The sequence below is a fragment of the Kogia breviceps genome, chromosome 15, assembly GCF_026419965.1.
Source record: "Kogia breviceps isolate mKogBre1 chromosome 15, mKogBre1 haplotype 1, whole genome shotgun sequence".
Lineage (NCBI taxonomy): Eukaryota > Metazoa > Chordata > Mammalia > Artiodactyla > Physeteridae > Kogia > Kogia breviceps.
In genome coordinates, this window is record NC_081324.1 from 61,810,604 (window position 1) to 61,824,653 (window position 14,050).

Genomic DNA, 14,050 nt, shown 5'->3' on the forward strand with positions numbered 1-14,050 from the left:
TCATACAGGGAGAAGAAACAGAAAATTCTGGACATCCGGAAAAACGTTAAGGATGCTATTGTGGTAAGGATTTTTTTTTTTTTTTGGTCCCGCCGTGCAGCATGCAGGATCTTAGTTCCCCAACCAGGGATTGAACCCGTGCGCCCTGCAGTGGAAGCCATTGGACTGCCAGGGAAATCCCAGGAATTTTTTTTTTTTTTTTGCATTACGAGGGCCTCTCACTGTTGTGGCCTCTCCCGTTGCGGAGCACAGGCTCCGGACGTGCAGACTCAGCGGCCATGGCTCACGGGCCCAGCCGCTCCGCGGCATGTGGGATCCTCCCAGACCGGGGCACGAACCCGTGTCCCCTGCATCGGCAGGCGGACTCTCAACCACTGCGCCACCAGGGAAGCCCCCCAGGAATTTTTTTTAATATTTTTTCAGTAGTAAGGTTGCATCCTCTGCTCCCTCAAACTGCGTAGACAGAAATTATGCACTAGATTACCACACATGGAGCCTAAGTGGTTTATTTATCCATGTATCTTTTTCCTTCACTCCACTTTAGACAATTGTTTCGGCGATGAGTACTATAATTCCCCCAGTTCCACTGGCCAACCCAGAAAACCAGTTTCGATCAGACTATATCAAGAGCATAGCCCCCATCACTGACTTTGAATATTCCCAGGTAAGTAAATCCTTACTGAAATATTTTAAATGGTGCAAGGTGGAACAGTTTTTTAACGAGGTGGCTTACTGAGAACCAACGTTAATATTATTGCATCTTTGACTTTGTTCAAAATCTAGCTCTCTGCTGAGGAGAAGTACTTCGCTCCATACCCAAATATTAACGTGTTAAAAATATTAAAGACAATAAGATTGTAAGAAATGCTTTTATGAGTGTATCGGTGGGGGTGATGATCAGGAAGACAGCATACCTCTAAGAAATATTGGTAGTACCTTTTCCTCTGTGTATTCCTAAATTAACAATTAAGCTGTTTCCCAGATGACAAAAGAGTAGAAATTACACAAGCAGAGAGAAAGGCGTTATGGTATGTGACTGCATCCTTGGGAGTAATAGAACAGAATTCAGGTCGCTCTTAAGACATGTGTCCTTCAGCTCAAATGCGAGGCGCATGCCAGCTGTAGGTCATACATGGATCACTTCTGAATGTTGACTGTATCCTGGGAAAATGTGATTTACTTCAGCTCTGCAGGATTTAGGGCTGCTTTTCTAATTACTTGGATGGCAATGTTGTTTATGCGAAAGGGTGTTATGAATATTAGTTTTCTCTTGTTTGGTGGACATACGTTCCTTTAAAATATTGTTATTTGGTAATTTGATTAAACATGTCTTGAAGGAGAAAATATTTGTTCAGTTTCTCAGAAAATCATTTTTGTTAACAGTTGTGCCCAAAGAACATGTGTGTATGTGCATGTGTACCCCTCCAAAACAGTATTTCAAAGTCTCCACTGCCTGGCATGGTGGTCTTGAGACATTTTTCATTCTCAGAATCCTCTTTTCTGAGGGAAGCTGACGCAGGACCCAGTGTGTAAGACAGATGGGCCCAAGTGCCTTTCCCCTACCCTTCAGTAGAACACACCTGCCCTGTAGGCTCTGTATCCAGATGGCGGATAAGAATTACGTTTTAAAGCGCTTTTTTTGCATCCTCTCATGTGATTTTTGTTTCTGATAAGCATTCCCATATAGCCAGTGAAACTCCTAGAATTTCTAAAAAGACAGAGGTAGCAATGGCAAACTACCTAGAAAAGGCGGCCATGCCAGGTGGCATGGCAGGCACACTGTTTTTTTATTTAACTGTGTCTTTAACTGAGTGGCGTGGAGGGGGCTCAAGGAGATGATGGGGGGCCAAAGCCGTGCTTCAGCCAACCGGAGCTCTGGGTCCTCCCAGCTCACTGTGATGATTTACATATTGGAAAAGTTACCCAAGATGCAAGGTCCTAGCTGAAATCAGGTTGTTCTTATTCAACTTCAGATTTACACATTTATAGACACGTATGTGAGTTCTAAATTTGGTCCCGCATGCTTGCCCAGAAGTCATCATAAAACATTTCCTATGTGGTTCTGATGAAGGGAAAAGTTATACTTAGCATATAAAGAGAAATTAGCATCAAGATGTATCGATCTGTTCCATCTTCTTTCTTCTGTTTATGACAAACTCACACGTGACAAGAGCTCCCAGATTCTATCTGAAATCCAGTAACTCCCACGTGGGTTACTAAGGAATCCAAAGCACCTAATTTACAAATGTGTTTTTGAGCTATAGCATGATTTTTAATAAAAAAATAAAACTCAAGAAACCATTTGCATTGAAGGCATGTATTTTCATATAGATATGTTGAGGCTACTTAAAAATGATTATCAGAAACCATAATTAACTATTAATAAAATAAAAGAGAATTGGAAACCAGCAGATGCAAATGCAATTATAATACTTTTTCAGAGGTAATACTTTTTTTGGTAGTTTTTAAACCTACATTCTGTTGTCATACGTGTCTCTGTCCATGTCAAGTGAGATTATGTTTACAACTGAGCCTACACTTATATAAATGAGGAAATTAATATCTAACATATAACTTTCTTCCTGAAAATTGTGTTTTAATGTGCACACAGTTTTCAGTAACACTTATTCTATAGTACTCTGAAATATTCATCACTTATATCATTAGATTAAATAGTTCTTGAATTTATGTTTTGATGACCCCCGTAAGAGTGACATTAAGACAAATCTCTGACTTATATACTAATAACACTTGGTACATTTGAAGACAATTAACTTTTGTTTAAAGAAAATGTCTTGTAAAAATCATAAAAGTAGAGCTAACTCAAGTATTTCAATAGTAAACGTAACACGAATTTACTAAGTCTAGTACTTTTTTTTGGATTAAATCCTTGAGAAAGTCTGTGTCGCAATCCAATTCCTTGAGGATCTTGTTTATTTCCCTGCAGATCTAGAACAATTTTTGAACCATATATGTCCTATCATCAAAAGTGAATTTCAGAGTTATTTAATTTTAGAAGGAAAACTTAGAAAGATGTTTAAGATTCTTCTTTATTATTAAGAATTTGAGATTCTACGTGAGATTATTCTTTACAATGAAAAATCGACAGTATCTTAGTGGAATCCTAAGAATCTCCTCTAAGAATGTCACACTTGGGTTTACTCTTCACATTGCCTCCTACTTGAATTTCAGTTGGATTATAGAAAGAAGAATGAGGCTGGCGGGTGGCCTGCCTAGGGGACGGTGCCTGGGGAAGTCAGGGTGAGCATCAGGGGCCAGATCTCGCTGGCTTCTTAGGCCTGGTCTGTCCCGACCTGGGAGGGCTCTGGAGCCCTCTCAGAGGGGATTTTCGTGACCTGAGCGTTTTATCAAGGTCGCTCTGGCCTTTGGCGGAGACGGGCTCTGGGGAGGAAGAGGTGACTCCTGTGACAGTCCGGATGGCAGACACCGGGGTAGCCTGGGTGGCCTGGGATGGCTCCCTGGCCGTTGCCTGTTCACAGCGTTTTGCTCCTGAGCACGCCAGATCACCTCCGCTCTGGACAGGGCTCCACCCGGGACCCCCTCCTGGGACGGCAACCCGTCTGTACACCCAGCCCATCTACATGGGAAGTGGTAGGAAATACACAGGCTCAGGTGGTGGTCCTGAGAGAACGCGCGTCACCTGATCATTTACAAAGTGGGAAGATATTGTGGTTGCCCCCGCACCTCCCAAAACTCTTTGCACAACACCGGACAAAATCACTTACGGATTAAATTGGAGTATTAACTTGTTCGTTCGGTATTTTCTTCCCAAAATGTGGTAATTTTATTAGTTCCCTTAAGAGTGTGTTTTGCTGGCATTTGTAAGGGTCAGTGGATAAGTGAGGCTTAGTGAGAAATGTGAAAGTGGTCCGGTCGGTCAGTACTCTGTTGTCACCACCCGTTTCCTAAGTGGACGTTTATCAGCATCGCATGTGGTCACACACCCGGAGAGCAGGCGTTCCTCTTCCCAGCAAACATTTGCTTGGGGTGCAGGCCGGCTCGCCAGAGCGGACCTGGCCTTCCCCGGGAGGCTGCCTGCCCACCGTGGGCCTTGGCTCCACTTCAGAGCAAGTTGTGACCTGGAGCAAGAGGCCTCCCGCTCGGCGGACAACAGGGTGGGAGCTGGGCTTCCTGGGGCAGCGCTGCAGAGGGTGATGGGCTGGGAGCCCTGCCACGTGCCAGCACCAGTGGCTCCCAGCTGCCCCTCCTCTGGGGAGTATATGCAGAATCCTGATTCACACCATCCAGGCTAGTGGTTTCCCTTGTGATTTTTTTTTTTTTTTTTTTTGTGGTACGCGGGCCTCTCACTGTTGTGGCCTCTCCCATTGTGGAGCGCAGGCTCCGGACGCACAGGCTCAGCGGCCATGGCTCACAGGCCCAGCCGCTCCGCGGCATGTGGGATCTTCCCAGACCGGGGCACGAACCCATGTCCCCTGCATCGGGAGGCGGATTCTCAACCACTGCGCCACCAGGGAAGCCCTTCCTTGTGATATTTTAACCAACTGATTTAACCAATTTTAACCAACCTACCCTCTCGCTCCCCCACCCCAAAAAGCCTCTGAAGCCCACTGTACAAGTCAGGTAGGAGCGCCCAGGGCACAGTCCCACGGGGACCCCCGGTATCTGCCCTGGACCCCACCAGGCACCGTCGGAAACCACAGGGGGCTGGGGTGGCGGGTGGCGCCGGAGCCTGGGCCCAGATCAGACCTGTGTCTGGATCTGAGCAGTGTTCCCAACGCCTCCCAGCCTGCCTGGGGGTGTCTCAGCTGTCCCCAAGGGGCGATCCTTGCCTCTCAGAGTAGAGAAGCCCAGGTGAGAGCCCGCCCAGGTAACCCCTGCCTGGTCTCCGTCACCAGCAGCCCCCAAACACTGAGACACACTGTATGTGCCAGGCACTTTGCTAAGTGTTAGGAACACAGAATAACGATGAATCAGAAGGTCTTGACATATAGTGAGAGACAGATCATAAACAGAAAATTCCAATACACCAGGGTAGTGCTGTGAGGCCCCAGGAAACAAAGAGGAAAGAGGACTTACTGTCTAAGGAAGCACTCAGGTACCCTGCTTCCTTGTCAGAAGTACAAGCTACCCGGACTAACACATCTATATTAACACATCCAGGAGTCTAGTCTTCTGAACAAGTATGACCTAAGAGTCGACCAGAATTGCCAGCACATTATAGTTTGCAAAGTCCCACCCTGCCCTCTTCCTCTCGCCGCACCTTAGTTTCAGTCAGATTCTCCTAAACCGACCCTGGTCCTCCTGCTTTGCCACCTTCTCTGCCTGCCTCTGTCCTGCCCTTCAGGTGGCCTCACCGGCCACAGGTTCTCTGAGGCCCCTGGACGCACCTGTATTTGCGAGATCTCAGATCCCGGTCAGACCTTCCACCTTGCCCCTGGGGTTCCAGGTCCCGCCCAGTTTTGCCACAAGCTCCATCAAGCTTCTGGCTGTTCTTCCAACTGAGCACTGCCCCACACACCTCTGCCTTGTGCTGCCTGGTGATGGGGGCTGAGCCGGTCCCCACCCACAGGGAGCTCACACCGAAATGTCCCATTTCCAGAGCCAGTGTCTTTTCAGGACACTTACCAGCATTTTTAATTTTTGTAAATAAAATAAAATATTTAAAATGTCCTAGGGTATGTTCTCTGGTTATTAAAAAAAACAAAACAAAAAAACACCTCATCCAGGGGACGCCCTCTGTCTGTGCCCCTGGAATGTGCTCGGGAGTTGGTCTGCATTGGGAGGGGGCGCTTTCTCCATCAGAGACCTGCCTCCAGGCCTCCCGTGGCTTCTGTCCAAACACTGCCAGGAGGAGGGCAGCTCAGACAGTTAGTGCTCAGATCCGTCCTGCACATTCCATGTGCTGGGGAAAGGAAGGGCTGTCCTTTTAGTAAAATATCCCAGTTAGGTCGTTAGCCACACTAGGGCTTCACTGAAGATACTTTTTAAAAATTCCATCTTCTTCTTTGAAATATTATCGTAAGGGGTATTCCTAATAAATAATAACTTTTTTGAAGCAATTTTCAACTTACCCCCAAAATGCAAAGGTAGAACAAAGAACTCCCATACCCCGCACCCAGATTCATCAAGAGGTAACCCCTGGCCACATTTGCTCTCTGGCCCTGTCTATACTAAAACACACTTTTACGAGCCATTTGATAGCTGGTTGCAGCCATCATGCTCCCCATAAATACTTCAGTGTGTATTTCCTACAAACAAGGCCCTCCGCTTATGTAACCAAAGCACAGTTATCAAAATTAGGGGATTTAGCATTAATACAATGCCTATGCAGATTTCACCAGTTGTCCCAATAATTATAGTGAAATTATAGTAATAATAATAATGCTGTTGGTAACCCTGGTCAATAATCCAATGCAGGGTCTGGTGGCCTTCCCAGTGGTTGGGGACATTAACTCTGGTCACTTAGTGAAGGTGGGGTCTGCCTTTTTCTCCTCTGTAAAGGTACCTCCCCCTCTTGTAACTCATGAGTGCATTTGGGGAATATCCTTTGAGACTGTGTAGATACCCTGTTCTTTTCAAAACTTCCATACTCTCATTTTAGCACACTAATAAATTTCATGCACAATAAATATTTAAGAGGGAAAGCTGTTGGCAATTCTTTCAACTATGTCTAAATCCTATAAAGAGAAGTAAATAGAGTGTGGGGCCTGTTGCTGCCTTGCACATGGTAAAAAGCTTGTCATTCATGCTGTTAACAATCAGAGTTTGTGAGGGTCACTCAGAGCAGCATCCTCTTATCTATACCCTCACAGCGAGAAATCCGGGCTGAAACCACGAGACACATTTTCCCTAAAGTATTTTTCCTTATAGAAAATACACTCTAAGGGTTACAAAGTAAGGCAACATTTTAAAAAAATTCCTTGGAGAAGATGTCACTGAAACTTTAGATCCTTTGAAGTGTGAGAATTTTGTTGTCAAGGTTCCCCTCAAATTTGGATGTATTGGAAGTTTGTCACCGGGTTTCCCAAAGCAAAGTTCACTTCTGAGGACACTTGCACTTTTCAGAAGCATTTGACATTAAAAATACCTTAGTAATGGGGCATTTTGTCCTTACCATTGCAATTTTTGTTTCATTTTATTGAAGTATAGTTGACTTACAATGTTGTGTTAATTTCTGCTGTACAGTAAAGTGATGCAGTTATGCATATATATATTATATACTCTTTTTCATATTCTTTTCCATTATGGTTTATCCCAGGATATTGAATATAGTTCCCTGTGCTCTACAGTAGGACCTTGTTGTTTATCCATTGTATATATAATAGTTTGCAGCTGCGCATCCCAAACTCCCAGTCCTTCTCTCCCCCAGCCCACCTTTCCCTTGACAACCACAAGTCTGTTCTCTATGTCTGTGAGTCTGTTTCTGTCTCGTAGGTATGTTCATGTCATATTTTAGATTCCACATATAAGTGATATCATATGGTATTTGTCTTTCTCTGTCTGACTTACTTAGTATGATAATCTCTAGGTCTATCCATGTTGCTGCAAGTGGCCTTATTTCATTCCTTTAAAGGCTGAGTAATATTCCTTACCTTTGCAGTTTTATGTAACTCTGAGAGAAAACATTTTTACCTTTTCATCTATCTCTCCGGAAACGGAGGAAGAAGCAGAATGAGTTGATCTTCTTGTGTCAAATTAAGGCTTGAGTGAGTCAACACGCGTGGCTTATGACACAGGTACATGAGGTTTTCAGAAGCAGAAAAATGAAGTTGCTCCTGAGAAGATTCCTTTGAAACACTGACTTTTCAAGTTTTTAGTTTTGCATGAGAATGTCATCCATGAGTATGTGGGTTTTTCTTCACCTCTTAAAACAATCCCACACAGTTTTTATCCTGTCCTTTATTATGGCATATAGATTGAATTAAATCAACTTCGCATGTAACATTCTCACTGCACATAGCGATTTCATGTTTTAAGTTGTATTTGTTTGAATAGGAAGTGTCTGTGTGTGGCACAAAATCCAAAAGATAGGAAAAATGACAAGTCTCTCCTCACTCCTGCCCCCAGGCACCCACGTGTCATCCCCAGAGACAGCCAAGGTGACGTAAAATCGACTTAGGGTCCTCGAAGAGCAATCTTTTTTTTTTTTTTTTTTGAAGAGCAATCTTTTAAACATATTTTGCTCTCATAGCAAATAGTCAGTTATAAAATGTCATTGCAGTTAATCTTATCAGTATGGAGAAAATATCTAGCCTGAATTGCCAAGTAAGCATTTTTTTCAAATAACATTTAACATTAAAGTAAATTGTATTGAAACTGTTTTGATGCTGAGACAAAATGCCAGAGTGGATGGTGACAAAAATAAGAGAGGTTTATTAGGCATCCATAAAATATTGAGATTTTAATGTGCAGAAGCTGCAGGCGTCATCCTTGGAGGGAAACTACAAATGACACAGTTAAGCAGAGCAGGACACGGGAGGGCACTTGACCTCTGGGTTCTGCGTGGCGGGTGACCTCTTCGGTCTGACCCCATCCCGCCTTGGCTTTAGGACACACCGTCTCCCCCCACACCCAGCTTCCTTTCACAGACCTCACTGGACGTTTCTGCCCAGGAGAAAGCCCTAACAATACGTAAAGGTATTTTCCATGTCCTCTTCTTCTGAAAAGGGCAAGTGTCCCCAGGTGTGACGTGCTTTCCTCCATCTGCAGGTCATTCCCCAGCTCTGGCTCTTTCCACCTTGAAAACCCACCTGCTGATTTTTCTTCCTCTGTTTGAAAAGCTCAGATTCCCGAGAGCACAGTGTTCTGCTGTATGTTTGTCCTTATTTAAATAGTGATTTGCCAGGGGCCGTCCTGAGCACTCAGTAAGCACCCAATTAATGCTGAGTGATCAGAATAACTAAAGAAACAAGTTATTGGCCGCTTTTAAGTCCCTCCAACTAACAAGGCTAGACTTACTTAGAAAGCAGCTTATGCGTCATGATTCCAAATGCTTAACTTTCACGCCTGTCCTTTTTATCTGAAACTCACATCATGACGAGTCATGTTGAGTTTTGCCAGTAAGCATGCATTTATGGGGTGTGGGAGTCTCTTCCCCTTGCTTGGCACGGCATGTGGCATATAGTTATGCTCTGAAAACGTGCTCGAGAATCACGTGTTTGCCATGTGCTCAGTGCTACACTTAGGACCGCGAGTTACACTAAGAAACTGAGTTATGACTTCTCACCTCCAGAAACTTATGACTTAGTGAAGAAACAATATGTTTGTAATGTGTAACATCTGTAACATATAATACGTAACATAGAATTAATGAACAATAAAGTATCCTGTAATGTCAGGCTGCCTTCTGTGGGGTAGACTGGAAACTCTGTACCCATTCAGGGAAGAAGACCCGTAAGAACCACAGGTGCTCAGACCACAGGCTTGGTGACCATGCTCGGGGGGAGAGGGGCTTCCTGGGCTAGTGTCACCAGCAGAGCAGTAAGAACTGAGGGTCATGGTGGGAAGGACCCGGCACAAGTCAGAGGTGTGTGTTGAAGGGAGACGGAGCATTACAGAGGTGGGACATCGACCCCCAAACTAACTGGCGCGCTCAATCAGATGAGTATTGGTAGAAGAATGAAAGTTGGTATTTGAGCTTTCATTTTTATCAGCTACAATGTTAAAGGATGCATGGAGTTATCGTCATTTATTCTCATCCACAGCAGTGTGTTCATTACCCAGAAGAACACCTTTTACTACAAGTTGGCCGATTTGAGAAATTACTAGGCGGTTCCTACACCACTTTCCCAAGCCTCTACTCCTGAGTTTCCCAAACTCTCTCCTGAATTTTAGACATTGTCTAAATGTCCCATCGCTTTACGTAGTAAATGATGATATCATTTCAAAGTATTCAGTATTACATTTTTAAGGGTATTTTTAATGGTTCTTAAACCATTGTATTTTTATTTGTTTCTTTGTTAAACTGTGTCATCACCTCCCAAAGAAACTAAAATGGCACCGGCTGGCATCTTTAGCTGCTTGAAAGAATTTAGGTGATAAAGATTATCATCCATGTTTCTTATTTCTACGGTTAAAAAATTATAAGTAGTACCTCATATCCATATCATCACATAAATTCCTCTAATTCACTAGAAGTTAAAATCTTTCAAATCAACCTTCATCCGTTTTATCTAAAGAGGCATCCTATTCGATTTTTTTTTTTTCCAATGGTTGCCTGATATGTGTCAGGAACTGTGTTAGGCGTTGGAAGTACCAGCGTGAATGTCTGCACGCCCGTGAGGAATAACAGGGTGCAGAGTTCAGTAAATAATTAGGAAAGGTTGGCACATGGGTGCAGGGGAGGAGGGATTGCTGGTGAGGTTTGGGTGGCTCTGTCCCAGGGGAGCCTGGACTGAGCTGTGAGGAGTGGACAGGTCTACAGGTTGACCGGGGACAGAGGGCAGTGTGGCCAGAGTGTACAATGGGGGATGCATCCAAGGGGTCCATCTCCCAAATCCCTACATCATATGAAGAACTGAGAGAGTGGAGCCCTGCAGAAGTACCAGGGTCAGATGGTCTTGGAGTCCCAGCCCTCATGAAGCTCATATTTAGGTAATTCAGCTGGAGACTTTTACACTAACTGCAGTGTAACATTTCATAGTATGAATATTATGGTAGAAATAAACACACCAGTGCAGGTAGTAGAAAAGAATTATGAGGCATTTAAATGGTTGTGCCTCAATAAAAAGATTGTTTTGCATTGTTCTGGTTGATTGTATGGAGAGTACATTTGAAACTACTTAGTATTTAAGCTAAATTACTAGTCATGCTTCTCTTTGGTTCTCTTTACCAAGAAGTCTGGGACAGTGAGCGTGTGAGGCTTCTGCCTCTGGCCTTGTTCTGTGCCCCCTGGAGCCCCCAGCCCTGCTGCTGCGTCAGCGGGTCCTGGGTCGGGCACACCTGACAGCCCACCTGGTGTTGACTGGGCCCCTTGTCTACATTCTGGCGGCTGCTCCTTGGATCTCGGCCTTTTAGCTGGTCGTGACTTCAGGGTGTCTGGTCCAAGTCTCACTTTGTAGACCGGCACAGAGACTTGCGGGGGGTGGGGGTCACCCAGGCGTGCTGTCCTGGAGGTCGGGTCAGGACAACGACAGTCTTCTGATCCCTGTCGGTGGTCTGCTCACCACCTCATCCATGTGTGTGTCGGACCCACATTTGTACAGAGGAGTTTTATGATCTGCTCAACGGAAACAGAAGAAATTGCCCACGTGTGGCCATTTTTGACCTACAACATGCCCATTTCATAAGGTTCAACCTTGTGGATTTCGTGCCACCTGCCAGCCTCGGTCCCTTCAGTTGCCTGGTCCCTTGCCCTGTATCTGTGTGACGGGTGCCCCCGAGGGGCCCGGCTCTGTCCTCTCAGTCCTGGGCTCCCTCCTCAGGGCTGCCTTTCACTCTGGTCACTTCCATCACCCCCACCCCCAACCCCGAGGTGCTTCCCTCCCATCCAGGGTCTCTTCCTATGTTTGGGCAGAAACCTTCCAACCAGCCCCGGCTCCTGAGAGACCCCCCACCGTGAGAGGAGAGGCAGCCCCAGTGTCCCCCATGAAGCCAGTGTCCTCCCCGCCGAAGCCGTGTGCTCACATGTCCCACACCCACTCCCCACCTGGTGCCTCTCATTCCTGCGCCTTCAGTGCTGGTTTAGCCAAAGCCACAAATTTTGGGTAACTAAGCATGTGATGTGTTTGCTTATCTACAGTTGTAACAACTACAGGTTCACGCAGTCTGTTTAAAGGATTTTGTGTGAAATCACCCCAAACGAGCCTCAGTGTATGTTGGGGTGGGAGAGAAACAGGATGCTCTCTGCATAACAAGTCTTTGAAATAATTCTCTTAGTCGGCTCGGTGTCCTTTCTTGAGGCTCTTTTTTGAAAAGAAAGGAAGCAGAGTAGTACCAAAACTCTATTCATAAGAGATTGACATATATAATTATATAAAAACCATTGTATCTGAATCATTCTGGTGGATACACTAAAAGTTCCTCAACCTTGTGGCTGAGGATGCAGTCTCTGTGGTTCCTGTCCCGTCTCTGCCTCCTGCTGCAATCTTGGGAAAGTTGAGGAGCATCTCTGGGCTCAGTTTTCTCATCTGTAAAATGGGGTCAGTAATAATGATGCCTGTCTCATGAAGCCGTGACGGGAATGCAATACAGTCATGCATCTAAGTGCTCGGGATTGTGTCTGGATGCTGCAGACGTCCAACAAACATCAGCCGTCATCCTGGTTGCCCTTTCATGTGATATTTGTAAATGTACGTACACTGCTAAGCTTTGGAAACTTCACTCAGGGATTTTGTCATCAAATCACGCAGAGAACACTGTTGCTCATGAAGGGAGAGTTGAGACCTGACATCTCTCCTGAGGATGGCAGTGAGCTCTCAGTGTCCTTGCTGGATTCCTGAGACCAGCTGGGCCATGGGGAGCAGGGAGACGGGAGCCTCCACAAGGCTGGGATGGAGACCAACCGTCCTGGCTGTTGGATGTCCGAGCTGCACACAGGCTGCCCCACCTGACAGCACCTCTGGGAGTGGTCCCAGAACAAGTCTGCCTCTGACTAATGGATCTGGCTGTGGTGTTTGCAGGGGCCTCTCTTCTGTAGCTTTTCCAGGATTGGGTTGCATGGGCAGAGTAAAAAATACTATATTCTGCAGAAAACATTTTGATCTGGGATAAATTCATAGTTTAGAATAAAAATGTAAAGAAAGGGCTTCCCTGGTGGCGCAGTGGTTGAGAATCCGCCTGCCGATGCAGGGGACACGGGTTCGTGCCCCGGTCTGGGAAGATCCCACACGCCGCGGAGCGGCTGGGCCCGTGAGCCATGGCCGCTGAGCCTGCGCTTCCGGAGCCTGCTCTCCGCAACGGGAGAGGCCACAGCAGTGAGAGACCCGCGTACCGGAAAAAAAAAAAAAATTGTAAAGAAAAACAAAATTGGGGTTTTAAAATACATAAAAGTCTATCAAAAAATTTTTTCTCCCCCTCGGTTTTCATCCTTTTTTGGCGATGTTGGTCAATCAGCTTGATACAAGTGAAAATAAGGCCTCAGCTCCCAAAGCCCTCAGGCCACATCCTGTCCTGAATCCAGTGGTCACAGCATCTCTGTCATCCTCCCTGCATACCTCAGGAGACAGGAGCTCAGAGAAGGCGGTTGACTGGTCCAGGGTCAGAGCTGGGATCTGGGAGCAAGTGGTCAGGGCTGGAGCCCGGTGGTCTGACTCTAGAGCCTGCTGTGTGGCCTTCCTGGGCTCGGGAACTGCTGGTTCATCCTGATCGCTGAGTCAGCCTCGTTCCAGCTGAGGGGGTGGGGGCTTGGTCAGGCCACGTGCAGCCCTATGGAGCAGCCTGGAAAGGGGAAATTTCCTGGAAGAACAGGGTGTTCTCTGGAGTCACTCTGGTCCACCTCTAGTGGTGCTGTAAACGGTCAGCTTTGGTGCCACTCAGTTCTCTTAGGAGCAAAAATGCAAGTGAATGAAAATGAAAGTTGGGAATTATTGGGTCATTCACTCATTCAAGTAGAATTTCCTGAAGGCCTCCTGGGTGAAGGTTAGGGTGACCTGGAAAATGGAACATCCCAATGACCAAGACACAGTCCTGCCCTGAAGGACAGTTCATTCACCAGACTTTCACTGCAAGTTGGCCATTTCCACGGGCGCACTCTTGGAGCTCTGTTCATTCCCTTGCATCATACTGCAAACATTTAGCTGTGCAGTCAATTAATTAATCAAGGTGGAAAATATCAACCACGGATTATTTTTCTACTGCCTTGTAGAAGCGTCGTGTAGCTTCCTGAGCTGGTGAAAGACGCCTCTGATAATTTGTTGTTGTTGTTATTGAACTAAATAGGCCATTAGAACGTGGATCATCACCCCATTAGGGCCTCTTCCCAGCTTTTGGTTTATACTCTTCCTTGGGGTCTCAGATGGCTCGTGTTACATTGCTCGGACATAGTATAAAAATATCTCTGTGATAGGGACCTCCCTGGCAGTCCAGTGGTTAAGACCTCGCTTCCAATGCAAGGGGTGCGGGTTCCATC

The 14,050-nt window shown here is 45.8% G+C and overlaps 1 protein-coding gene across 4 annotated transcripts in view; it reads left to right on the plus strand.

Annotated features, from left to right (window-relative positions):
• Positions 1–14,050, plus strand: part of GNAL (G protein subunit alpha L) — an 87,824-nt gene that overhangs the window by 18,552 nt on the left and 55,222 nt on the right. For all 4 annotated transcript variants that reach the window (XM_059039445.2, XM_067016099.1, XM_059039447.2 and 1 more), the window contains 2 exons: positions 9–63; positions 545–664. In XM_059039445.2, the coding sequence (XP_058895428.1) occupies positions 9–63; positions 545–664 (175 nt within the window). The remainder of the gene's footprint in view (positions 1–8; positions 64–544; positions 665–14,050) is intronic.